This window comes from Thunnus albacares, chromosome 1, assembly GCF_914725855.1.
Source record: "Thunnus albacares chromosome 1, fThuAlb1.1, whole genome shotgun sequence".
NCBI lineage: Eukaryota > Metazoa > Chordata > Actinopteri > Scombriformes > Scombridae > Thunnus > Thunnus albacares.
This window is the reverse complement of record NC_058106.1, coordinates 22944866-22972049: the sequence shown is the minus strand read 5'-3', so window position 1 is coordinate 22972049 and position 27184 is coordinate 22944866. Positions and strand designations below refer to the sequence as shown.

The following is a 27184-nucleotide window of genomic DNA, read 5'->3' as shown; positions in this document are numbered from 1 at the left end:
GTAGCACATTATGAATATAATATGAAAGTGTTGTATTATTGAAAAGGCTCTTCAAGCAGGCAGAAAGTGTTTTTGGAGCTGGGAATACTTATTAGTGTGTGTTTGGCAAACGTCAAGACACATTAGCATAGACAGCCTCACCAACAGAACACTCAATTCAGAAAACATGTCATTCATGAGCTGTATGGTCAGATGAACTAGTGTTACACAAAAAAGCAAAAATATTTGAAAAGCTTAAGAGTGGAAAATTGTAACGTAAGGTAAGAGCCAATGTGTTTCTATCTTCTTATGTTATATAACTATAACCACCTTGATGCAAGTGAAGAGAATGGTCTCATGGAAATTTTCTGCATGATCCATTCAATACTATGTAGACATAAATGACCTAAGCGTTAGCCTTGAGCTAAGACATACATTTATGATCAAAAGAGTTGAGAAGAGTGTATTGGTCAGTTGTCAATTTATCGGTGTCAATCCATGCATCCATCTATACATAAAAGCTGTTATTTTGCTCTTTAGCAAGGTAGAATTTATTCCCAGAACCACAACACAACAGAAGCATAGTGGAGGGGGCAGTGCTCCAGCTGTCATCAGTATGTTGATGGATGATGTTGCAAATGTACCCACTGAAATTGTATTTCAGTGGGTACTGAAATACTGAACTGTATGGCCACCTTGCCATTTTTTGTGTTTGAACAAAGTTATCTTAAATTAGACAATGTCAGTAACAACACAAATTAAAATATTAATGAACTCAAATGATCCCAGTTCTACTCAAACTGTGTTGAAATCATGTCAGATATATATTGTGGTCATATCCTACTAAGTAATTTTTAGATGAGCAATACTGCTTTATTTTAAAAAGCAACTACTTACTGGTACACTGAGTTATGAAAAGCCACATGCTGACACAAATAAAAGGACTTAGCAAGCACTAGGTATGCAGCTCTCTAGCTAATAACAGTGAGTTTGATGAGTGCAAACAGAGAAGCAAAGAAAGAATGTTATTAATTCAGTGACACAAAACAATGTATTTGTAAAAATGTATAATTCACAAAACATTAATATATTGTTCTACAAGTAACTGTGGAGTAATTAAATAATTATGCACATTACTACTGCTATCTCCTTTACCTGAACTGATGCACATGCAGAATAGCATACAGTATCTTCTCATGCTATCATCGCTTATGTTTAGCCACATGGTGGCATTGCAGTGCAAAGAGAAGCAGATTGCTGGTTTTGATGCAATGCACTTGCAGTTGATTTTAGAACATACAATACAATAAATTGCCCTGAGTTTAAAATTTGTCAGTTTAACAGGCTTAGGTGCACATTGAGCCATTACGAGGGAAACCCTAATTGCATTTAGTGTGATATTGTATCATTATTGGTGTTAAATGCTTTATGAAATTCAAAGAAACAATCAAACAAAATGGTGAAATTCACTTCAACTCAATTAAAATGTAGAAAACACAAGAGAAGAAACAGAAACATTAAAAAAGGTTAAGGTTTAGCCATTTCAAAATGTGCAGTGGTGGCAAGTGCACTGTGGCAGCCAAAAGGTTAGAGACTGGAAGGTAGTCAGATAAATCTGATAAATCCCTGTTACCATCACTGAAGTGCCCTTGAGCATGGCCTTTAACTCCCAACTCCACCACTGAGTAATTTCCAAGAGTAAATGTTTATAACTGATGGTGAACTGAACTGTAAAACAGAGTATTGTTCTCAGTGAAACTTCCCTGGATTAATGAATTCTTAAAAAGTGCAACAAGCCAGAGAGAGGAGGTAGAAGGCTGAGAGTCAGAGAAGACAGCCTCAGGTTGCTCTCCTACAAACTCTGCTTCCAAGCCAGAAGAGACAGCTTGCGTGCAGATAGCTTGCATAATGTCCCAGCTTGGTTGATGTTGGAAGCATCTTCACTGGCTACTTTGGTTTTCACCCCTAGTGGTTCAGCCTGCTTCAGAATACCGCAAAAACAGTTTAGTCAAGACGACTCTCAAAATCCAGAATCAATTTAGACACCATTTTAAATTGCAAACTTTTTCACTACAGGCTCCTCTATTTACAAATCACACTTTCCTTCCCTCTCTAGCAGATGAAGATTTTTCCAGGTGGTCTAATCTTGGCATAAGGTAATTTAGTAATTTAAAGGTTTGTATATTGAGGGCATCTTTGCATCTTTCCAAGAAATTTCAGCTAAATTTAGTATCCCAAAAAGTCTTTTTTTTTTTTTTTTTTAGATATCTACAAGTTCATAGCTTTGTCCAGCACACAATCTCCCAATTTCCCTCTTAGCCTGTAAGCCCCTCCCCCCAAATGGTCCAATATCTTTGAAATGCTACCAAGGGTACTTCAGCTGCACTTTGATCCAGTTGCATTAACTGGGGTAATACCGGATACAGTGGTCCTGCCAAAACTGGCTAGACGACTGATATTACTTCACTGGAAGTCATCCTCTCCTCCATCCCGTGAGTCCTGGATCAGAGATGTTCTTATTTTAGTAAATTAGAAAAGATTAAATACACACCGTGTGAGTCTACGGTTAAATTTTTCAAAATATTGCAACCTCTCTTTGACCATATAGAGACATTGCAGTTCAAGAGTGCATCTCAGTGAAGCTGGCTGTTGGTTGTTTATTATTTTCCTTTTAATCTTGCTCTTTTGATTACTCAATACTAATCTGTGGCACTAACAGGGATTATTTTGCAATTTACCATGAAGACTGTTTTCTGTTTGTTAGCTTTAATAGGGGGCAGGGCAGGATGGGGGTATTATAAACACCTTTTTTTTATGTGTACTCGTCTTGTTTGTAATTTCTGTTTTTGCCATATACATAATGTTTATATGCCTTCTTTTGTATGTCTAAAAAAACATGTTGAAACAATTTGTGAAACTGCTGTTTACAATGTGGAAAAACACCAATAAAAAGAGTTTTGGCAGAAAAAACGCTGCAGGTTATGTTTTTTTTTTCTTTGTGACTGTTGATGAAATGAGGTGAGCAGATGACTGGCTCACATTCTTGCTGCATGCGTGTGTGTATGTGTGTCAAGTTTAGAAGACAATATCTATATAATTTACTATAACTCATGTGTCACTCTCCTTCTCTGCTGCCAAAACTTCCATCCATGCTTTTATCACGTCCATAATTGACGCACAGTAACAGCATTCTTTATGGCACATGGTAAATGGACTGCATTTATATAGAGCTTTACAACACATGCCAACATTTACCCATTCACACACATTCATACACTGATGGCAGAGGCTGCAATGCAAGGTGCCAACAATAGCAATACAGTGCTTTACAATGTTTACAATGTTTCTAATGCTCACACTCACACATACACATACACACACACACACCAATGGCGCCATCTGGAGCAATTTGGGGTTCACTATCTTGCCCGAGGACACTTTGGCATGCAGATTGGAGCAGCCGGGGATCGAACCACCGACCTTCTGATTAGCGGACGACCCGCTCTACCTCCTGAGCCACAGCCACCCACATCATCCGAAGTCTTACATAAACTCCAGTACATCCAAAACTCTGCTGCTCGTCTGCTCACCCACTCCCACTCCCACTCCCGCTCCCGCTCCCGCTCCCGCTCCCACTGCCACTCCCACTCCCGCTCCCACTCCTGCAACCACATCCCCACTGTCCTACAGAGCCTCCACTCGCTCCCGGTCCCACAACAGATTCAATTCAAAGTCCTTCTCTTCACTCACAAAGCCCTCCATAACCAGGCCCCCTTCTACCCCACCGCTCTTAAATGTATTATACTACTATTATTATTATTATTAAAAGAGTATTTTCTACATCAGAGGTTTTTCATATGGGACAAGTAGTGCTTCATAGAGATGAGCTCTATCTCCATAATATTTTGAATATGTATGATAAAAGAAAATAACACTGCATAAGGAAATGTCAACCGTGCTTATACCAGTTTTAATGAGTTCATACTTTACGCATTGGAAAGTTGCTTTTCAAAAGCTGATGGAAGCTAAAAGTTCTCTATTGTAATTATTACTAGATGTCCCATATGCAAAGAAAAGTTGTGTACTAAACAGCCAGCTGGATCCACAAAAAGTCTGTGATCCTGTGCTAAACAAGAAAAGTAAAATATTGCAACTCTAATTGACTCCCAATTTGTCAGCCAGATGGTGATGAGGCGAAAGTGACAGATGCTCATCCCTAGACACTCGAGAGATCTGGCATCTCAAACAGCTCCTCTGAGGCCCTGAGCTAACTCTAACACCAGCCTTCATCTCCTTCATTAGCTCTGTTTGGGAGTTTACTTTGCACATGGCTACTCACATCCAAGAGTAGCCCCATTCTCCTCTGTCTAATCAACTGAGATGTGTTGTTGGGCAACACTCAGGGGAGAGTTGAAGCTAATTCTAAATACACCCGTTTTTTTGGAAATGTTTCAACCACCATAGCCATGTTTCCGTTTCTTTTGAACAGCATATGTAATATGAAGAATTGTGTTGATTCATATTGTTGCCAAACTATTTCTATTTAATGTAATAGTATTTACTTTTTATCAAGCACTGACACTCACACAGCACAAGAAAAATGTATCTAATTGTTTTGTTATTGTAGTTCACAGCTATTGATTTGTTTTTGTTTAAGTTTTTTTTTTTCATTTTAAATAGATCAAAGTATAAAGACAGGAAAGTCCAAGGCATGACATACACCCACAGTCTGAGATGTGTGGGTGGCCTGAAACAAGTCTGCGATCCGATGATACTGTCAGGGTCAATCTTAAGGTGATCACATCAACGACAGTGTTGTTGTCAATAAACTCTAGATTATCACATTATCAGTAAATGTACTGTCCAACAACCAAACACTCTACATAAATGTTCTGTTAATCAATAAACTGATTTCCTAAATGACTCCTAACAAGTCTTGATAATGAGGTGTCCTGCCTACCTCACAAACCCACCTTACAATTTCAGCATATTTTGGTCAACATCCATTAAGGCTTATGTGTTGTTCAGAAAAAGACAGAGACTAAATGGCACTTTGTACACTGCCGTAATTATGATTGTTGTAATAATCCCTTGTTGCTGATATTCCACATTTAAAAAAGCATACTCTCCCTAAAGAGACACTAGTATGATTAAGTCAAACAACTGGTAGAACAAGCGTGTCAATTAGGGAAGACTAGCAGCATGAAGCTCAGGGTCTGTTACACAGGCACTCTACAGATATCGTGACAATACCCAATGGGGCTGTTAGGTCTATAAAAATGGTTCCTGGGGATATCCTTAGTTCTGCAGCAAAAGGTCAGACTAACTGTGGCTACAACAGAAAGACTGCAAGGATGGAGGATTCAACATCAGATTGATGTTACTGATTAAGATCAAAAGTCTGGAAGTATTTTTGTTGGACGTTAATTATACCATCATAGTTTGACTGATGAAAGATATCCTGAAAAAAAGTTTGCTATGCAAACACTAAATACTGAATCATACCATTCAAATGTTGAACATAAAGCTGTTTTACCCGGCTTAACAAAACAGATATGCTTTAATAAGTGTGACTGTGATAAAGTAAGTTGATATCTTGAAAAATTGAGGAAACATGTCTTATGGAAAGTAGGAACAAAGGTTACAGTGCTTTTCAGTGTACACAGGCTTGCATGTACTGTTTCAGTCAATTATAATAGATATACAGCCCCTCCTTGTTGTAGCTTTTCAACTCCACATCTGTAAAGTCTGTGACGCAAGGTGTGGCAAATTGACTGTTGTTTGCACGGATTAGCGCTGCAACTAACAACTGTTTTGATTATCGATTAATCTGACGATTATTTTTCTCGATTGATCGATTAATCGTTTGGTCTATGAGTTGTCAGGGGGAAAAAAATACATTATAATCTCCCTAGGGTTGCATGTCTTGTTTTGTCCCGACTACCAGTCTACAACCCAAAGATTTTTAGTTTACTATCATAGAGGACTAAAGAAACTAGAAAATATTCACGTTTTAAAAAGCTGGAATTAGAGAATTTGGGCATGTTTTTCTTTTAAAAAAAAAAAAAAAAAAAAAAACTTCTTAAACTTCTTAAAAATCGACTGTCAAAATTATTTTAAAAAATTAACATTAGCAACAAACTGAGCCAAAATGTTACAAATACCGCAAACATACACACATATTACTGACAGCTACATTACATAACATTAGACAGGCTAACGCAAAATGTAAAAAAAAAAAATAAAAAACAACACTTACGTTTTCCTTGAACGTCACTCCCTCACAGGTAATAAACGCTGAGTAAGCTCCCGCCAGTGTCTCCAAAGGTCCATTGTCACAACAGTAATGACTGTGCAAAGTGCGCCAGTCCTCTGATAGTCGCATTCCTTTTCCTCCTCGTCACTGCTATCCACCAGATAGTAAACTTTGCATCCAAGTTCCCCACGCTTTGTCAAAAACAAGAGAAAGACGCTAACTAGCTGTCTCCGCTAATATCGGTATGCTAACGTCCTCGTTAGCTTTTGGCTAGCATCAGGTGTCAGTCCTGACGGTGATGCCAGTGTTTCCTCTTTGCTTTGCATGTCTTTTGTGGGTGTTGGGAATATTACCAGTTGTTTTTGCTTGGCCATGTCCAACTTATTACAGACAACGCCACTCCACAAGCATTACCATACTGTATTATTTAGCTAACAAGTTTTCCTTCGCCACAGCGAAGTCATTTTGATTGGTGCAACAAAGAGTCGAAGTCCCGCCCCCTGATATACTTTTACTTTGTTTCATTGGCCCTCAGTAACTGCTAACACAAATGCACTAGTGACATTATTAATTGTCTGTTTTTTATTATTATATATAAAAATGTATTGTTTGGATTCACTGAATATGACAGGAATATGACAGGACCAAATTTTATATTCACAAATCCAAATTCTTAAGGAAAAAGCCAAACTTCTCAGAGCTGTGCAACGTGATTTAGCCAAGTGGGACATGTTCCTGGATCAACAATCAACATTGTGTTCCTGGACCAACACAATCACAGCCCTCTGACATCATCAGTGTGCTGCTCCTGTGCTTCTTTTAAAATTCCTTTGTACTTCATCAGAGGTATGCTAAGTTTTCTAAATTGAAGTTAGTACAATTGAACAAAATCCTCAGTAAAACTGGACAAAATCCTTAACTGCATGTCTTTACATCATTAATATGATCATAATGTTGGTCAAGGAACATGTCCCACTTGGCTAAATCACAAATACATTTCTTCAATATCTGAATGTGCAAACAAAACAGCTCTTAAAACGTATAACCACTGTAAGAATATATTTATTTAACTATTTATTTATTTATTTTGTATTACAACCTTTAGTCCCGTTGTCATGTTTGTGATTGTAGACTCTGTGTTGTAAACTTGTTGTTTGAATAAAGTTGTTTTTTTTTTAATTAAAAATATATCACTAGTCTTTCTGAAAAGCTAAAATGTATTTCCAGGGTTGTATGTTCATGTTCTGAGCTAAATAGGTATCTACCTACCACTGCACTGGATAGTAACATTTAAGCATCTTGTACTTCTAACAAACATAAAAGAAACTCAAATTAATATGTATTTTATATGTATTTAATATATTTTCTTCTGTTTTTTTTTTTTTTTTTTACAGTTTGATGCTGTATGTTGTGTCAGTAATTATTGTTCACTTCACTTGATGGCCAAATTTGGCTACTGATACCCACGTTCTCATGTGTAAAGTAGTGCAAAATAAATAATGAAAGTTCTTTTTGCACAGTTTCACTTCAATTATTAGGGAAGATTCAGTAAGGCCTGGGCCATTCACACACTAATTCCAGGCAACATATTACCAATAATATTACATATTACAAGTTCATTCATTTGAATGAATAATTAGTGTCTATGAGTGTGTGCACATAGGTAAGCTGCAGCTAAATTAAGATCCAGCCAAGTTCCCCAAAGGCAGTACGGTTAAGATCAGGCAAATATTTCTTGGCTACTTGATCCGTGACTAAAGTCTGAAAAGATTGCGGTCATTGTAAGATGAATGGTAAGTCACACGGTACCTCAGAGTTTGTATTCACTCCCCTTTGTTTGTTGTCTTTGGCACTGGCATTGTTTTTGTGGTTTTACATGGTGGGATTATAGTGTTATGGGTATAGGGATAGCTGTGTTTTCAAAACCTGCATCTGCCCACAGAGGGGATGACTAATTTGTCCCCTCTCCCTTGATGAAAAGACATATTGTTGAATTGCATATGGTCAACATAGAAATAATCACAGTGAAAGATGCATCCCTAAACGTCCAATGGTTTGGGATTTTGTGGAAAAGAGGAATGGCCCAATCCTGATATAGTTTTACCAACAAAGAGTGGCACGAGTGGTGAGTCTTTCACAGTTGGATGTTTGTAAAACCACATCCAAAACAGCTGGGGGGTCAACTGCCACATTCATAACAGATTTATTTTACTTAAACAACAACATAAAACTTAACCAGAAACTGAGTAATTATGTAATGCAGCTGAGAAGAAAAACATACTCCTCCTTTAAGAAACCTATTCATGAATGCAGCTTCATTTCCCATGAAAAAACAATGGCTTATTTTAATCACTGGAGAGCAAAATGAGCCAGTTGTAGCATGATAAAAATGTAAGTGTTTTTAATGTGACCAATGACCAAGTGACCAATACCAGATTACAACTCATAAAAAATGTTTTAATAAAGAATTACTCTGTAAACAAGTCTGGAGACGCTCCAATTATGTATGTATGTTAAATGTGATGTGTTCCTTCTTTTTCCATGACAATAGAAAAGTCAATATGTAATATACCATGATTTACTGCCATAATTTGTGCACCTTCTGAAAATGAATTGTTGCTATAAAGCTTAATATGGTGAACTGCTCACATACACAAAAATACAGTTAAGACACGAAAGCCTCACGTAGCTAAAATACAATTTATTCCTGCTTTGATTTCACAATTATTACAATATGTAGAATCATAAATACATTTTTCACACTTTCATTGTGCACTATAATGAAATGTTTTACATCAAGGCACAAGACAGCTACAGTCATTGGAGGTTTTGTTGCAGACATATAGAATAAGACTTCTAGTCTGACACACTATACTGCAGGTCATAAGTGCAGTTGAGCTACAGGCCAAGACAGAGAAAATAATCCATCCTCATCTCTGGTTACAAAGGAAATATCTTCTCATTCACCCTCCCATTTTGACCAAGAAGCCAATACTAGTTATTTCTCTGTTTTTAAGCACAGGTTAACAATGAATACTGGCAACTGTCTGCTAGTCTGAAAGCAAGACATCAGTCCATGTGTGCGAAGGATAGTTTATATAATGATGCTGTTGTGTTCGTAGATGGATGATGATACAATTTTGTCACTCAAATTCAGGCACTCGGTCCTAGAAAACCAGAGAGAAAATAGAACAAACCATGGGTTAAAATTTGTTTTGTTATTCACAATGTGCTATGTGTTGTGAAGTTAGGGCATTTTTCCTAATTTAATAGTTTGACAGTTAAAAGCAACAGAAACACATATTCGTGAACACTGTAGCTGTCTCCAAAGGGACACATATTTAACAAAAGATTTTCGGTAATGTCAATGTTACTGTTACAATGGGCCAATCAGTTTTGATCAATGTCATTGTTGTGTCTGGTCTGTTCTGTACACACAACATCTATTGCATGTCTGTCCATTCTGGAAGAGGGATCCTTCCTCTGTTGCTTTTCCTGAGGTCCCATCCATTTTTTTCCCCGTTGAAGGGTTTTTGGGGGGGAGTTTTTCCTTATCCAAATCGAGGGTCTAGGGATAGAGGATGTTGTATTGCTGTACAGATTGTAAAGCCCCCTGAGGCAAATTTGTGATGTATGATGGGCTATAGAAATAAAAAATGACTTCACTTCACTAACTAGGTGGTGCCGAAGTAACAAAATGCTCGTTTCTTAAGTTGAATACTGAATACTTCACATGGCACTCAGCATATTTGAGAATAATAGCTTGAGAGATTACCCATGATGATGTATATATGATTCTGTAAAAGACTTCCTTGCTTGAACTACTATCACAAATTCTAAGCTTGGTTTCTAAACACAGGGATGGTGTTTTAAATCATTTTTTTTTGTTCTCTAAACCTACAGTCATCAATTCAGACCAGCAATAGTTCTGATGTAAAAGTTCAGAGTGCTACCGTACCATGTTTCTATTCTTGTGCTCACACAGGGCCGTGTCGCTTCCGTCTGCCAAATGCCTGGGCACCCACGTTGGTGGGAACATAATTGCTGTGTCCCAGTCCTCCCGATCGACTCAGGAAGTCAGCCAAGCGGTGGGTTACACAGGTGGCTGTGTTGCATGCCCTCTTCTGTGCTGTTGCATTGCTTGTAAGAGGGGAAAAGATAGTGAAGACAGTTCATTATGATATTCAAGATCAAATCAGACATCTGTATGACGGAGTCTCCATAATATGATGTCTTACATCATCAATAATAAATTCAAAAACAGAAATACAAAATATTTCAATAATTTGTGTCATGCTTACCTTTGTCTTTTTTCATTTTTTGTTTTATGAGTGATGTGTTTTATGATTTGTGAATTAATTAAAGGGCTTGAATGTAAAATATAATGTTATTGTAGGAGAAACATAATTACCTTGAAGAGAAGAATAATTCAACTTTGAAATGTTTGGGTTTTTTTAGCTTATCTTATATTTTATTGTATGAGTGCTAATGTACCGTATGAACATGAATACCACACAGAACTGCCAAAGTAACACCATTTTTAGATGACTAAAATTCAAGTTCATTTAAACATGTTATCTTGGTTTTGAACTCTGTCAAAAAGTAGATTCTGACAATGGAAAACTAAAGTAAAGACATTCCTCTGATGTTAGTCAGACAAACAGAATCCACATGCATCAGCAGTCTCATGTATGAATAGCACTAAATGAACAAGCAAATGTTAATTAAGACAGAAGAAGAATAGATGAGCCAAAAATTCAGAGTTTCAATTGTATGAGTTGCTGTAGTTTTCCAATTGCTCATAGAGACTTCTCTTCTTGCCAGGTGTCCCTGCTCCCACGTCGGTGCGGGGATAGGTTTGTAGTTTGTGAATATCCTGGGAGAGTTTGCCAAGCACGCAAGTGCTTAAGCCAGTGCAGCGCTTGGACATGGGTCTATCTGGGCTGTTAGAGACGGAGACAAACATGCAGAAACGGGCTTACAGCAATCATGACATGCAGATAAATATAAATATTTGCATGCATGGTGTTTTTTTTTTTTAAATGTCGTGCATTTACAGAAAAAATGAATTTAGCATTTCAAAGACATGCTAATAGATCCAACTAGCATATGAAGACATGACAAGCAAAATATTGTAGTTGAGCTATCATGCTATTGGTCGCTTTCATTTTCTGTAATAAGGTCTATCATGCATGTTTTCTCACATTTGATATCATGCTCTCTTTGTTTTCTATAAGGACACTTCACTGCAGGCACATTCATTTATGTAATGCCGAATGAACAGATGAATGAATGAATGACTGCAGTCCATGCATTGTGGGATTATGACAGAGAACAGAGTCACTACAGTATATACCTTGATAAGTAATAAACACCAAGCTTGCAGCTGTCGGGCTTATAAACAACAGTGTGTTATATTGTGTTTAACTGAAAGTAAAATTTGACAGACAGACAGACAGACAGATAGATAGATAGATAGATAGATAGATAGATAGATAGATAGATAGATAGATAGATAGATAGATAGATAGATAGATAGATAGATAGATAGATAGATAGATAGATAGAGACCACACCCTCTTGTGTTTAAACCTTAAAACTATCATCATCAGGGTTAACTCTACTAACATGACTAAAAATGGTAAAAGCCATACTTGTTTCCATCAGCTGTTTGGTGCTCTTGTTCATCTGAAGTTATCTGTATGAGCTCCTTGATAGCTCTGAGTAACCTCTGAGCATCATCATTGGATAGTGTGACTCCATCCGTCAAGGCATCCTTACTATTTCTGAAAATACACATCAAATTAATTTAATCTCTGTGGTTGTGCCTCAACATCGGTTCAAAATTGTGTTTACTGTCATATTGTCCCATAAAGCTCTCAGCATACAAAAAAACTCTGTGACTTTGAGGAAATTAAGTTAATAGACTTCAAAACAAATATATTTGATTAGTTAGTGGATTCTTTAGAAACATTATTAAATGCAAAAACATTTTCCGACACAATTGTATTTTTTACAAAGTAAAAATATTCTGTACTTTTAGGAATAATTCTGGAGGTCTCACCTGGATGGAGCTGCCTGTGAGGTGTACATCTGACAAATGATCAGCGCATAGGCAAGAAGGAGAGTCCAGAGTTTCAGCATGATCATGATTCCCTGTGAAAAAGAGATGCAATCCCACACAAGGTCATAATGATTGTTGCAAGGAACAATCTGCATTATCTGTGGCCTGTGTCCACAACAATGTCATTAACCATGTTTTGTATATACTGCCTCATTAATGCACTCAAAGCTGAATAAATCCTCTCTCTCTCTCTGTTTCACTCTCACACTCCCTCGCCGTTAGAGCCACTGGAGAGGCAGATAGAAGAGTTATTGGTTGTATACTGACAAGGGAAGCTTTGCCAGCAACTATAACAGCACCTCTGTCCATTAGCAGAATTAGATGCAGTTTGCCATAGATAGTATAACGTCATCAAAAGCGTCTCCCCCCTGTTAGCTAGAAGTATCCACCAGCATAGCTGAGTATTCAATCTACCCAGTCTTCATCTTCTCAACTAAAGAGTAATTATAAAAACAAGCAGTATTTTGTCTACTCACCGTAAGATGATAGATCTTCTGGTAATGGAGAATTAAATGATGTGTGTTGAATCGTAGACTCACTTGTGTATCTGCTGAACACTCCCACAGAACAGGGATTTATATATATTCCCCACAGGTTACTGTATGAACAGAGAGAGCACTTGATCGTACTCTATTGGCCAGTCAAATGTTTTACCTCAAACTGCCAGCCAATCAGAAGTCCTGCGTCACTTAGAGCAAGCCAGTAAAACATCTTGTACACAAATGACATCAATGCATGGTCATAATTTTGTTTAATTCACAAAAAGCTGCCAGGTATTTGAGTCAGTTGGTAGGGTGATTTGTGGTGAGGTTGCACTTTAAGCAGGATGAGCCATCAAACAATGAAGTTAAAAAAATTGCCGGAAAAAGTCACTCACATTATGTCATGGTCTCGAGAACTAATATACTGTATGTGCAGGTGGACCCATCCATCTATTTTTATGTTGGTCAGAGCAACTCATCATTGCAATTTCATCTTTAAGTGGTTAAGATGAATGGTGTAATAAGGCATATGTGTGCTACCTAATTTCACTCACATACAGAGTGGACGCATTAAATGGAATACTACAAGAAAATAGCTTAAATCAAATGTACAAAAGTCATATTACATATTACAAATTAGCAATGTGTGTCATCTTCCTGTCAGTCACAATTTTTTAAAGCATCATGACACAACTAACAACATTGCCTCAGAAGGGCTAAACAGCTTTAGTTGAATTCATTCACTCAAGATGCATTTTCTAGTGCGGGAAGGGCAACGCGGTCCAATGCCAAGTGAAAATAAAGTTCATCATAAAAAGGGAACAAGAGGCACTTCACAGAGAGTTTCTAAATACTACAAACTCCAACCTCAGAAAAGACCGACACACCACTGTGAAACACTCTCAACAAAATGTGTTCAGTTTAATCATCACAAAGCTAATATATACAGCACAGCCTCCATTTATAAACTACTTATAATAATAGATAATATTATGAGGAAGGAGGGAAAAGGAAAAAAGAGGAAAAATTATGATTTTTCAAACTCTTGAAAGGTTAGAAAGTTTAAAGCTGCCCTCCAAAAACACAGTCTATTGTCAGTACCATTTTTTAAATAATTTATATGAGAAAATAAAATAATTTCTTTCCTATGTGGGAATAGAATCACAGTGAACTCTAAATTGATACACTAAGCCTCTCACAAAATTCAGTGGTGGTGTTCATTTGGTTTCTCTGAGATAATTACTGGGTTGTTGGTCTCTGGCCATCTTCTAATTCCCCTTATGTAACAATATTGGATGATGTATCATAAAGCATCCTGCCTCCCAGTTATTTTTTGCGTCACAAGGAAACTCATTAGTGTGGATGAGCCTTTTAGTACTATTGAGCAGACCTGCAGGCCTTATACCAGAGGCAGTAAATTAGTCTCCAGCAGCTTCACATGCTGTCAGAAACTGCTCATGGAGGACTAAAAACTTTGGCGCAAAAGATTGCAACTGCGCTCACACAATGATTACTGTTTATTGTCTTGTTCCCATTTGAGTACCTTGCCAAGAAATCTCAAATTCATATATTTATCTTTTCGCTAACTACTTATCCTCCACTTCTCATGGAATACTAACACAGTAGAGCACATATTTCAAGACAGAAAATGATGTGTATATTACAGAGATACTGTTTGCAAATTCCCCTGAATCATTGCAAATACTGACGCTAAAAGTCTTGTGATAATGACTCACCCCCAGGCCCTGATACACCACTGCCTGCTCTGACCTGAGCTGAGGCAGAGAAATTATATTCCAAGGGGAAAAGTGTATTGTCAGGATTGCAATTAGCTCCCACTGTTTACAATCTTTAATATTAGGCATGAATCGGCCTGGAAAATTAATTACAACACAGGAGAGCGTTCGTGACAGAAAGGCCAGCGTTATGCTCTGTGCAGTGCTCATCAGTGACAGTCTCAGCTGACTCAGTGTGAATGTGTCTTCTCCCAAAGAGGAGCAGCTTCATTCTTGGCTGGGGCTCAGCTAAAAGGCCCCAAAGAGGATTCCCTTCAAAGATTTCTCATATCAACACCTTGCAGTATTCAAATAGGAAATAAGAGTTGATAATCAGCTGGAATGATCCCACAGTGAGGTAATATTAAAGTTGGCACATGAGGATTGTGGGAATTTGAGCTAATGGATGGGTCTCCAGATATTTGTGATGTGAAAGGTACCAGGTGTCAGTCCCCTGCAAAGTTTTTTTGCCCCTTTTGCATGTGTCCAGGTTTGTGTTAAATCTAAAAAGGCAAGCTGAATAGAGGCCATTTGTACCAGCAGAAGGGATTTGAATTTGTTTTGGAATCATTATGTTAGTAGTAAAAATTTGCTCCTCTTCCAAGAATGTCAACAGAGCCTATATATGGACAAGGAATTCAACCAAGAGAAATAGAAAATGATTTCCATGAAACTGGGAGTTTGCAATAGTGTTTAAGGACAGAAGTGGCCTGAGAAGGCAGAAACATAAGTGCAGTTTCACACAAAAAGAGTACCAAAATAGCGCTGTGATACCTGATCTGCATGAATACCTCAGCTGCACCCCTCAAGTCACCTCTGCACAAGCCGATTCGTTTGGGAATGGATGGGAATGGCAGTGTGACTGCATATGCATCATTGTCTGATTTTGATAAAAAAATCACTTGCCAGGTTGGGAGTGAGAATCTCGTCCGTTTCACTACATCAGGACACAAGTTCCAAAGTCCTTCAGTCCTGACTTGATGGAGGTAGTTAGAGGTAGAGGTGGTAGTTTGCCTTTATACAGGCCATCAGAGGTCATTCTGGTTCCTCAGTTGGTGCGCACCGTGTACCCATAAACTCCTGGGTTGGAATCTAGTATAGGTTTTTGGTCACAGGTCATCTGAATCCTTTGTTTTTCTATGTAGTGTTCAGAATTAAACAGAGTAGGAATTTCTGGCACAACTTCACCTACTTCCAAGGTGTGTGGAGAAGGAAATACATCTGACAATGTCAAAACTCCAGCAACACTTGTAGTATAAAGAATGACTTTATTATGAGGCCGTACCAAAAAATATCTAAGGGAACTGAGAATATTTCTTGAAGAGGGTGTCCTTGATGGTAATATATCAAAAATTTTAGCTATATATAAAGCACTATAGACATTGAGTCTTTATATACAAATATTGACCACCACTAACCAAAATTAAAAATGCCCTTCCAAAAAAATCTTAAAAGTTGACACAGTAAAACAGCTAACATGTAGAAATGTGCAGCAGAAGATAGGAAGGTATATACAGTACTTAAAGGAGATGTATATGGGCATGAACTGTAGGGTGGTAGTTTTGAGGATGAGTAAGCTAATATCAGTCTTGAATTTGGTCCAGTCTTGAATAAGCTTTGTAAAGTAAATGTTTTAAGTGTGAAAATGAAGCCAGAGGGTGGTCTTTTGCTGAATGACATTTGAACCTTCACTGGACTGAAGAAAAATGCAGAAAGCAGAGAACTGACAATATAGTGCAACTGTGAGGAAAAAACTATAATAACGTGTGCCTGGAAACAGTTTACAGATCAGCCTCTTCAAAAGGAACATTAAATTTACATTGATGCTCTTGCAATTGCAAAATTGAAGTTAAGTATCCATTAGCAAAGGCACCTCCGCCTGCTGGTCTCCATTAGAAAGCTAACCAAACTCAACCTAATGTTTAAACACCTGGTCAGTAGTTGCAGAGGGATTATAAGACCTCTTGATGCCCCTGCATCTGTCGTTATGTTGTTGGAAAAAAGAGGTTCTGGACAGCATTTGTATTACCAGGGAAGGTCAGTAATTAGATTTTCCACATGCCCTTGATAATTTCAGCCATCCGGATGATAAATAATTTACTGTAGAAGCGTATTCCTCAAGGGACGCACCCACTCGAACGTGCCACATATGCCCCACAGTATAGCAAAACAGGAAGAACACTCGTCAAGTGGCCCTGTAATGAAAAGACCACGCATGCAATAATGGTATTACATCCCATACATTGATCAGCAGAGCAATATAATTTCCCCAGGATAGGGTTGCACAATATAATGACATACTGCTTATCGTGAGACCATATAAAAAATTGGCTGCATTTATACAGCGATATTGGATTTTTGTATGATTTTTGCATTAATGTCATGAAAGACATTGATATATGAGGCATTTAATTTGCTGGATTTGCCAAAAAGAGACATTCAATCACTCCAACCCCTGTACATACTGTAAGAAAACACCCCAATCAAAAAAACTAACTCCACAAAAACATGGACTCCTGGACAATGTAGAGGGAAAAAGAGGAGATAAAATTCTTGGAGTCTAGACTTAAAAAATTACAGTCACACCAGACCGAAGCTGATAATAATTATGCCCTCCAGAGAAAACTAATGTCATTATGAGGCTGTCTCAAGTGGGAAGAAAATGCTCATTAATCATATATTTTTTTAACTCCCACATTCAACTTTTACTGCCCTGTCACTCCCCATATTTAGTCTGTCTATCATCGACATCTCTTTACAGCGTCCTCTGTTCATTTCCAAATTAAATGTTTAAAATCTTTTGAATGTTTCTCTTAAATTGCCTTGTAATAGCAGTGATGATTATGTTAAATATTTTTTGAGGTTCTGATTTTTCTGCATCCATGCAGTTACAAAACACGGTCCACGTTAACCACCTGGCCACTCTTGTCGCTGGTGTTTTGATTAACCCAACCACTAACAAGCTAATGTAACAGTCAGAGCATGTTTATTTGATTAAATTAGACAGATGTGTTTAATGCTTCCAGAATAGCTTTTCAGTCTGGGGAGCTGGCAGGAAGCAAAGAAGTAATTTGCAAGAATGTCCTCATTAGGTAGCCCTAACAAATCTGAATGATTGGGAGAGGTCTGTAGAGGCCATTTGTGGCGTCTAAGAAAAAAAATCCCACCAGCTGCCTCAGCAGGAAGGAACGTCTGGATAAATAACTTCATGTCTAATGAGGAGCCAGTCATGATAAACCGATCACGCAGCAAAGTGGAGAGTGTGGTTTTACAAAAGTGCAAATTGTTTAAAGCCACGTTAAAAAGATAATAAAATTAATCTGGATCAACCTCTGCAAACTCTGTATATTCTCCATTTTCATCTAAAGACCATAGGAAAAGTAAGTAGGCAATAAATAAATGTATATTTATTGTCACATTCATTTGGCTATAAAATAACCACCGTCATACATTCTTACATGAAAAAAATATTGTAAAATCGACTCCCATTTTCAGAACATCCATGCGCAGTCCTGCACTGTGTGAACGAGTGCAGGTTTTAGCCTACAAGCTTTCAAAATCTCCCAAAACTATGCAAGTTTGGAATGTAGTGCATACCTTAACCTTTAACCTCTAAATGAAGTGCATGACCTTTACTGGGTTGAGATGAAGGAACCTAAAACAGCTTACTGGGGCAAAGTTTATTTGCTAAAAAAACAAAAGAGAGTAACACCCAAACATACTTTATCAGGACTCCTCATACATGACTCAATTACATTTTGATTAACAAAAGAAGGGATTTTTGTTTATTTTTTTTTATTCTTTATTTTTTACCATTATAATTGTGGTCCATGTGAGTTTCAGTGACAAATCAAAAACGGTATATGCTTCTCTTTATTAAGTTTCTGTGAATGTAGCTGTGCAGGACAGATGACAGTCTATTTAAGTAAGGAACTAAAACTGATGTCAGTGGAAAAACCTACATTTAAACTTACATTAGAAGAAATTAATTTAAATGGAAATGCATCACACAGAAACAACATTAAACATATGTAAAAAAAATATACTCTACCAAAATATGAAAAAGCTGTATCCAGGTTAAAAGACTCTTCGAAATGGTTTGTAGCATGTTATTTTAAGAATATGTGTAGTTACATTCAAATTCTTTACAAATTCTTTAGAATTACCCATGAAGCCTAACAGTTCTACCACAGATCTACCAATTTTAGGTTCACGTATCATTGTATCTGTGCAGGCTTAATCAAGTTGTTTAACTTTCAACCAAAATACATATAAATGTATTGAACACATTGAAATTAAAAATACTGTCCCACTGTTTCCTGTTCAGTTTGTTAACCAGTGTTCATTTAGGAATTTTCAAAACAATTTATGTAAAACTGCAGTAATAACATAAGTGAGTTTCTTTTCCTGCTGCTAAAATTATATTTAGAAAAAAAAAATTACATTTTAGATCACTGTTGGCCTGATTGGTATAATGTGATAACAGTAATATCTCCATCACACATGTACATACACTGTGATGGCCCACTGGACAGACTATCCGAGTCTCTCTCTGCAGAAGCATGGTGGGTGCCACATCATCAAGGAAACTCTACTCACCTGAACCGTGACCCCAGATGATACTCAGATACTCTCTCTCTCTATCTCTCTCTCCCTCTCCTGACTTCTATCCTTTTGGTCTCTTTGTATTTGGTTTGTTTTTAGTTCATTTTCTCTTTCAGTTAGGTAAAGTAAAGCTATTTTAAGGTAAATCTCATTGTTTGGTCTCCCATCTTTGTCCTGTCTTGATCCAGGTTGTAACAATATACACATACAGTATGTTGACTGACAGAATGATGACCTACAGTAAGCAAGTTGAGCCAATTATTGCTTTATCAACTACACAAATAGAACACATTGATTACAACTACATGCAATTGTATTAGCGGAAGGGGAAATATTAACACCTTATTCAATATTAGTTGGACATTTGTGATTTTGATATCAAACTTGTAGGATTCATACAGGGGTTAGAGGTCAATTCGTACCTTGTATGTGGCTAGTTAGATAGCTTGCACATGTTCAGTGGTCATACCCTATAATATAATATGTTAATTAGCTCTCCAGCTGACCCTCTAGATTTTGAAGTTATTGTGATGACTGAATGACGAAAGATGAATTGGTGTTATAAGAAACCATGGTTTTAAGTCTTTTTTCACTTTGCTTCTCAAAAATACTTATGTAACCAAAAATGTATCCTGGTTTATGCCATATATGATAATGATATAAAATGAAAATGGAGGTGAATGGTCTGTATACTCGTGGCCATTCACCAGTGTCTCATTTCAGTCAGCTACCTAAACTAAATATTGACCCACAGTGCAATTGTTTGCCTTTTTCTTTTACAATGAGACAAAAAACAGTGAAATATTTTTGTTGTTGTTTTCTGTTCATCTTTATTGTCTTGTCTTTAATTGTGATATTAAAAAAACATGAATTTAATCAAGTTAATACCAAGAAGCTAAGATTACTTCCATCATAGGAATTATACTACTTTATATATTTTGACAATGTATTTCTTTTTAATTTACATTACAGGTGTATGCTTTTGCTTTGCTTTAACCTCTTACTGTTATTTTTAATGGTACTTCTTTTGTAACTTTTCTTTTTATTGCTGTTTTTAAACCTAACTGCTCTGTAGAATACAAGTAAACAGAAGCGCTTTGCAGAGTCACTATATTCCATGTACTTCTCTAATGGGAAAGAGACTTCCAAACTGTGTTTGCAAGTTTGTTTGTAATTTCCCTGAAAGCAGCCCCTCCTATGATGGATTAAAAGCACACTGTTTGATGTCTAGTGGTGTGGGTTGTCGTTGTCCTCACGTTTATTCCTGTGCCAGACAGATTTTAAATACATATTACAACTCTAATAAGCATTTTACAACATCATAACGGGCTTTCTGTTCTGCACTGTGAGTTTTTGAGTTTAATGGTGTGCTGCCCCCTCTGTAGGTTAATTAAAACCAGCCAAAACTCACCCCAATAACGACAGAATTTATCTGGATTATTGATCAAGAGCAGAGCAAAGTTCACCAACAGCTGACTCTGACTTTCTGACCAATCTTAGCCTAAGAGGCGGGGGATAGAAAATGTGCAAGATGATACATATGTGCTTCAGTTCCTCTGAGGAGAAGCCGAAGTCAGCAGAGGTAGTCCAGCAGGGAACAGCGATTTTGGGAAAGATGGTTTCAATTAAATCGCCGTCTCTGGTGCCGATGTCCTGCGCACAGACTCTTCTCGCTGTGGGCTGTCTGGCTGTCGTCTTCTTCGCCTTCCTGCTGGTTCGCCAGCTCGTCAAGCAGAGAAGACCCCCGGGGTTTCCTCCTGGTCCATCTCCCATCCCTATAATAGGGAACATTCTGTCTCTGGCCACCGAGCCGCACGTCTTCCTCAAGAAACAGAGTGAAGTTCATGGACAGGTAATCACTCAGCTTACAGCGCATTTTTTTGCAGTGCATGACCATATGCAATATGGAATATGCAAGAGGTTTCAGACACACACACACACACACGCACGCACACACACACACACACACACACACACACACACAAGCACACACATATACACACACACAAGCACACACATACACAGGGAGACACTTATGAAACGAACAAAAGAGACTCGCCCTAACATCAGGCAGTCTGAAGCATTTGCTTGGAGGGGAATGACTGGCAAATCAGGGGCTCCCACAAATTAGAGCCTCCTCCCAAAATTCATATAAAGACACAGATTTCCTTCTGGTAACATGTTGTCTTTTTGTTATTGTAAACATAATTAGGATTAAGGTGTAGAGCTGGACATCTCTGTAGATCTGTAGATGGAGATCTCTCACAGTGTCCCACATATCAGGGAAGTTTAAAGGAAAGGTTCACAGTTTTTCAAGTCTGTCTTAAAACAATAGTCAGGTACCCAAATGAACATTGAAATGGGGTTTGCTCACTGTAATGATTCCTCCTTCATACTGATTCATTACTGTCTTTTTAATGGGAAATTACCTCTTTTTGTTACTATACTTCCACCACAGCTCAACAGAGAAACGCTGTCCAAGGAAACACAAAGAAGAAAGAACTTACTAAAAAGATTAACTTTGAAAGATATCCACTTGATGTGACTAACTCAGAGTGCTGAAGTCCCATATAAGCTTCTGATAAACCTTAAATTTTTACACAAAAAGAGGACTGTGGATTTCATTCTCCATCAATTACATTGTAAGCACACTTGAAGAGGATCTTCTAATGCTCAGTATGAAAAGGAGGAGTAATTACAGCAAGTAAAATTTCTTTCAGTGTTCATATGGGCACCTGACTAATGTTTTAAGAAAGACTTGAAAAATTGTGAACCTACCCTTTAACTCATCCTAGCTCATAAAAATCCACTTTTGAGATTAGTGCCAAAGAATACACAAGCAAAATGTTGTAACATGCCTAAAATTGTGGTTCACACCTATTTGCTCAAAAATATGCACAAAGAACAAAAGGAGTACAGTGCTCATGTTGAATGTGTATCTTTCAGATTTTCAGTCTTGACCTTGGAGGCATCTTGACTGTGGTATTAAATGGGTATGACTCTGTCAGGGAGTGCCTTTACCATCAGAGTGAGGTGTTTGCTGATCGCCCATCCTTGCCTTTATTCAAGAAAATGACCAAAATGGGTGGTAAGATGCTGTAAAATATTATAATTCATTTGATTTCTCTCTTAACAGTATCTTAAAATGGATTAGAATTGAAATTTTAATCAAATCATTTCATCGTTATCTTTCTGATATATTTGAAATGGTTCAATTCTACTGTTTTCTTTTTTGTCTCTATCATCTAAAGGACTTCTCAATTGCAAATATGGCAAAGGCTGGATTGAACACCGTAAACTGGCTTGCAACTCTTTCCGTTACTTCGGCAGCGGCCAGAGACTATTTGAGAGGAAGATCTCAGAGGAGTGCATGTTCTTTGTTGATGCCATTGACAAGCACAAAGGGAAACCCTTCAACCCCAAACACCTGGTGACCAACGCTGTGTCCAACATCACCAACCTGATCATTTTTGGACAACGCTTTACGTATGATGACCGCAACTTTCAGCACATGATCGAGATCTTCAGTGAGAACGTGGAGCTAGCAGTGAGTGGCTGGGCCCTCCTCTACAATGCCTTCCCTTGGATTGAGTATGTACCCTTTGGAAAACACCAGAAGCTGTTCCGCAATGCTGCTGAGGTGTATGACTTCCTACTAGAAGTTATAAAGGGCTTTTCACAGGGCAGGGTGCCACATGTACCACGGCACTATGTTGATGCCTACTTGGATGAGTTGGAGCAGCATGCAGGAGACCCCAGCTCCTCTTTTTCCTATGAGAACCTCATCTATTCAGTGGGAGAGCTCATCATCGCAGGCACAGAGACCACAACTAACACCCTACGCTGGGCCATGCTGTACATGGCCCTCTATCCCAACATACAAGGTCAGTTGTAGCAGTAGCATCATCCCAATGTGAAAACATTTTACTTCTAGTCAAGACTACAGTCATGTGAGAGAGATTTGAATCATGCATGTCTGCAGATCTAAATTTGGTGGTTATGTAATGTTCAGCATGAATAATGCCTGATGGTGTCTGTTTTGCGCTGCAAAGAGAGGGTGCATAGGGAGATTGACAGCGTGCTGGCCAATGGGAGGGCACCAACTTTGGAGGACAAACAGAGGATGCCCTTTGTGGAAGCCGTTCTGCATGAGGTCCTGCGCTTCTGCAACATCGTTCCACTTGGTATTTTCCGTGCCACCTCCCAGGATGCAAATGTCAACGGGTACACAATTCCCAAAGGCACCATGGTGATCACAAACCTGTACTCAGTGCACTTCGATGAGAAATACTGGAATGACCCAGGCGTTTTCTCGCCACAGAGGTTTCTGGACAGCAATGGCAACTTTGTGAGACGCGAAGCCTTCCTGCCATTCTCTCTGGGTCAGTTTCTCTATGTTTATATTCCTAAATTCCTGAAAAAATATCAAAATAATCGTGGCTGCAGTCATTGTAATCCCAAAATGAGAGTCACCAGTCAGTGGCTATTTCATTTGTCCACGCATTTTTTTTCCAAAATTACATTTAGAGGTCTAGAGAATTTCCTCAATTACCATAGGCTCTTAAGTGAAAACAGCCAGTAAGACTGGCAAGTAATTTCAGTTTGTCTGCTGCCAAGTCATCAGTATAATCAGAAAACTTAGCCAACAGTATTGAATGAGCATCGACAGCAACAAAGTCTTACACACATCCGCTTTTACACAGGCCCTGTCATTTGCTTTATTTTTGCTAGATGGTATCTACGTTCCCTCCCTTAAATTAAGTAAAAAACAAAACCACATGCACCACCAATATATACACATATCACACATACATAAACTCCAAAACCATATTTTCAGTAAGTTAAAAAAGTTAAAAAAGGCCCTGTTTTTGAGAATAGAGCATTAACTATTTTTCTTGTCTATAAAAAACAAAGGGTGTCATTATGAACACCCTTTTAATGTTACATATAGTCCACTGATCAGTTAATTAACCCTTTAACATTCAAAACCTGTTCCCATGAAGTCTTTATCACAGAGGGTTCTCATAGAGCATGAAGGAGAATCCCTAATGTTTGTTTTGACATCTCCAACACCTTCTATGCTCAATTAAATCCTTCTTTTTAAATCATCTGTAGTGTTTATGTTCCTCAAAGTCTTCCTTGTATTGCTGACATGAACAAATTAGCCAGTTGGTGTGCCTGTGTATGTATGAGAGAGTCTAAATTAATTTTTCTTTTTTCAGGGAGACGTTGCTGTCTGGGTGAACAACTGGCCAGGATGGAGATGTTCCTCTTTTTCACCACTTTGCTCCAGAGGTTTCATCTTCAGTTTCCTCCAGGAACTGTTCCCACCGTTACTCCCAAACTGGGCATGACCTTACAGCCCAAGCCTTACTCCATCTGTGCTGAGCGCAGGCAGCAGAGAGCTCCCTGCTGTGGAGACACTCCTTATCACAAGTAGGCGAGCGGGCATTCACCACAGATTGTTCAACCGCTCAAGTCAGAATTTTTCTGTTTTGCACAGCAATGCAACCACATGATACCGGTGCTTAAAACTGTTTTAGTCTGGACTGTAGTGTCCAGTGGTGCATTCCAGTTTTTTTTAAAAGACTTTCTGTTCTCCACATACGAACATGTGATCCAGTTTACTCTCCTGCTATTGAATTCTTTTACTGAGCAATATGCACGTTTGCACAATACTCTAAAGTAGCAGGAGAGAGGACATGACTTGGTGCTGAAAGGACATCCTGGAAACGCGAGTGTGTTATTGATTCAGTTCTCTGTAGCTCAGAGTTGTTCTGAGCCCCAGAACATGAAATGTCTATGAACCCTGGTGCGGTAGCAATGGGTTAGATACATGTCAATGATTGATACTAAGTACACCAATGATGGTTCATAGCCCTTCCTTCTCAGGATAGCGTCAGGTCAGACAAATGACACCACTGATTTGTACATGTGGAGCGAAATGAGACTGACAGACTTTCCAGTTCTGAACACTCTGTTGGAGCTGAACACGGGCCAAGATTTACGTCATCTGGACTGACTCTGACCCCTTCTCCTGGGATAGTGCTCTGTGGAAAATCTTTCTTAGAAGGCAAACGCAACCCTGGTGGATTTCTAGAAACTGACTATGCAACACTGGTTTCTGCTAAATGGTGCTTATCAGTACTAACAAAGTACTGCTTTTATGTGTGAGGTTAACATTTTTTGTCCTTTTTTGCAATAGTGGTGGTATGTGTATTTTTGTGTATATAAAGTCTTTCTTAAACTATTGAAAGCCTTCTTTTCCCTTCTGCTTTTTTTTTTTTTTTTTTTTTAAAACCCCAACTCATATCTGTTTTATTAACACCTTTAACATGATATTTACTTTTTTAAAAGTCTGTATTAGCTCATTTAATACTTGAAGAATCTTTGGATAAACACTAGAGCCAGAGAAACCTGCCTACATACCTACATACATACATTATCCTACAACTGCCAAATCCCAGAACACCTAGCGTAATCATGAACAATAATAATTGTGTTCATGAAGGTGAAAGCTTGTGTATTTCTCTTGTCCTGTTGCACTGCTCTGATCTCAGCAGAGAAATGCATTGATAATTCAGCATGTTGAGTTGAGTTGTTCAGCATGTTCAGCATGCTCTTTAGCTGCTTAAGACTCCACTATGTTCACCAGCTAGTTGCTAAACTTCTCTGCCTGGTGTTTGGTGCAGGGCAGGAAGTGTACATTGGGGTTTTTTTAGAACTTTTTCACTGAAAACAACTTTTTGCTGTGTGTGGAAATGACACTGATGAGTGTGGTGAGACTGAACCAAAATGCAACCATAACAATGAGCTCAAAGACACCAAAACACTCTGAGGGGAACTACAGAGTCTTGTGGAAATTTTCTGTGGGTTCTTTGATGATAAATTGTCAATGTAAAAATATTGATAATAGCAGCTTTAAAGGCCTTGCACACACACACATCAGTGTTTTCAGTTTCTCTGGCGGATTAGACCTCTGCTCCGGGTATTATGTGATGTCACTAAACTCTGCGCACTAATATAAATGATAAAGGAGGAAGATCTCCCACCCAGACAGGTGCAACATAATTAGGAGTGGGAGAGATGTCGGTAAAACAGTTTCAGCGATAGCCTTGAAAAGACATGTAATAAAGGATTAGTGAAAACAACTGTTCATGTTTATCTCCTATCAGACTATTTGGGGTGACAAGGACAAAGGAATGAAGGCGCTTCATGTATCGCAAGTTCACACACACACACACACACACACACACACACACACACACACACACACACACACACAGACACACAGACACACACACACACACACACACACACACACACAGACACACACACACACCAATAAAAATCAATGAGAACTGCTCATACTTTAGGGATGGTGTTTTATGACAGCTATAAATAACAACAAAAATCAGTTGCCCCCACAATGTAGATAAGGGTGAATGGTTACATTAGACAAACGTACGTATATTGATGCTACATAAGGGAAACAACCATTCATAGATGTATTTATGGCACAATCATCAGAGGACACTGTGGTTTGAAAGACTGCACAGTGAGAAGCCAACAACTTTTACAACTTAATGAGCCAGAATACGTTGGGTCAGGAGCTACCAAGGCTTTATGATCCAGCATGGGTCCATGTGAAAAAACTGACGACAGAGTTGTCAGAATGTATATATGGCTCTGACCTGAGTCCAACTCCGACTCTTTATCACTGTCACTGCTACCTTGAGCTTTGGTGGAATATTTGACTCAAGGTGTTTCTCTTGCACGAACAGTACTGGAGCCCAGAGATATTTGCCAATCAGTGTATCACAGCCCACAAACTACTGTACTGTGTGTTGGTAAAGTTTGGCACTAGTTGGGTTGACTAAGACAACAGTGAGAGAGAGAGAGAGAGAGATAATGAAGAATACAAGAGTGGTTATGATACAGAACAGGGAGAGGCTGAAACCAA

At 38.2% G+C, this 27184-nt stretch overlaps 2 protein-coding genes across 2 annotated transcripts; one reads left to right on the top strand and one right to left on the bottom strand.

Annotated features, from left to right (window-relative positions):
- Positions 1-10292: 10292 nt before the first annotated feature.
- Positions 10293-12903, bottom strand: calca (calcitonin/calcitonin-related polypeptide, alpha). Its single transcript, XM_044360756.1, has 4 exons — positions 12836-12903; positions 12300-12391; positions 11890-12021; positions 10293-11178 (listed from the first exon to the last, which is right to left on the bottom strand). Exons 2-4 carry the CDS (start codon positions 12383-12385, stop codon positions 11001-11003), a joined length of 396 nt encoding a protein of 131 aa, XP_044216691.1. The 5' UTR covers positions 12386-12391; positions 12836-12903; the 3' UTR covers positions 10293-11000.
- Positions 12904-20471: 7568 nt separating this feature from the next.
- Positions 20472-25473, top strand: LOC122988447 (vitamin D 25-hydroxylase). The gene is made up of 5 exons (XM_044360742.1): positions 20472-21073; positions 22168-22309; positions 22473-23105; positions 23274-23603; positions 24444-25473. The coding sequence occupies exons 1-5, from the start codon at positions 20744-20746 to the stop codon at positions 24659-24661; spliced, it is 1653 nt and encodes a 550-aa protein (XP_044216677.1). The 5' UTR covers positions 20472-20743; the 3' UTR covers positions 24662-25473.
- Positions 25474-27184: the final 1711 nt, after the last annotated feature.

Coding starts and splice junctions, on each gene's coding strand:
- calca (XM_044360756.1), bottom strand. CDS start 12,385: ATGATCATGCTGAAACTCTGGACTCTCCTTCTTGCCTATGCGCTGATC. Junction 12,022..12,299: donor TCACAGGCAGCTCCATCCAG/GTGAGACCTCCA, acceptor GTGTATTTTCAG/AAATAGTAAGGATGCCTTGA. Junction 11,179..11,889: donor CAAACAGCTGATGGAAACAA/GTATGGCTTTTA, acceptor CGTCTCTAACAG/CCCAGATAGACCCATGTCCA.
- LOC122988447 (XM_044360742.1), top strand. CDS start 20,744: ATGTGCAAGATGATACATATGTGCTTCAGTTCCTCTGAGGAGAAGCCG. Junction 22,310..22,472: donor GAAAATGACCAAAATGGGTG/GTAAGATGCTGT, acceptor TATCATCTAAAG/GACTTCTCAATTGCAAATAT. Junction 23,106..23,273: donor CCTCTATCCCAACATACAAG/GTCAGTTGTAGC, acceptor TGCGCTGCAAAG/AGAGGGTGCATAGGGAGATT.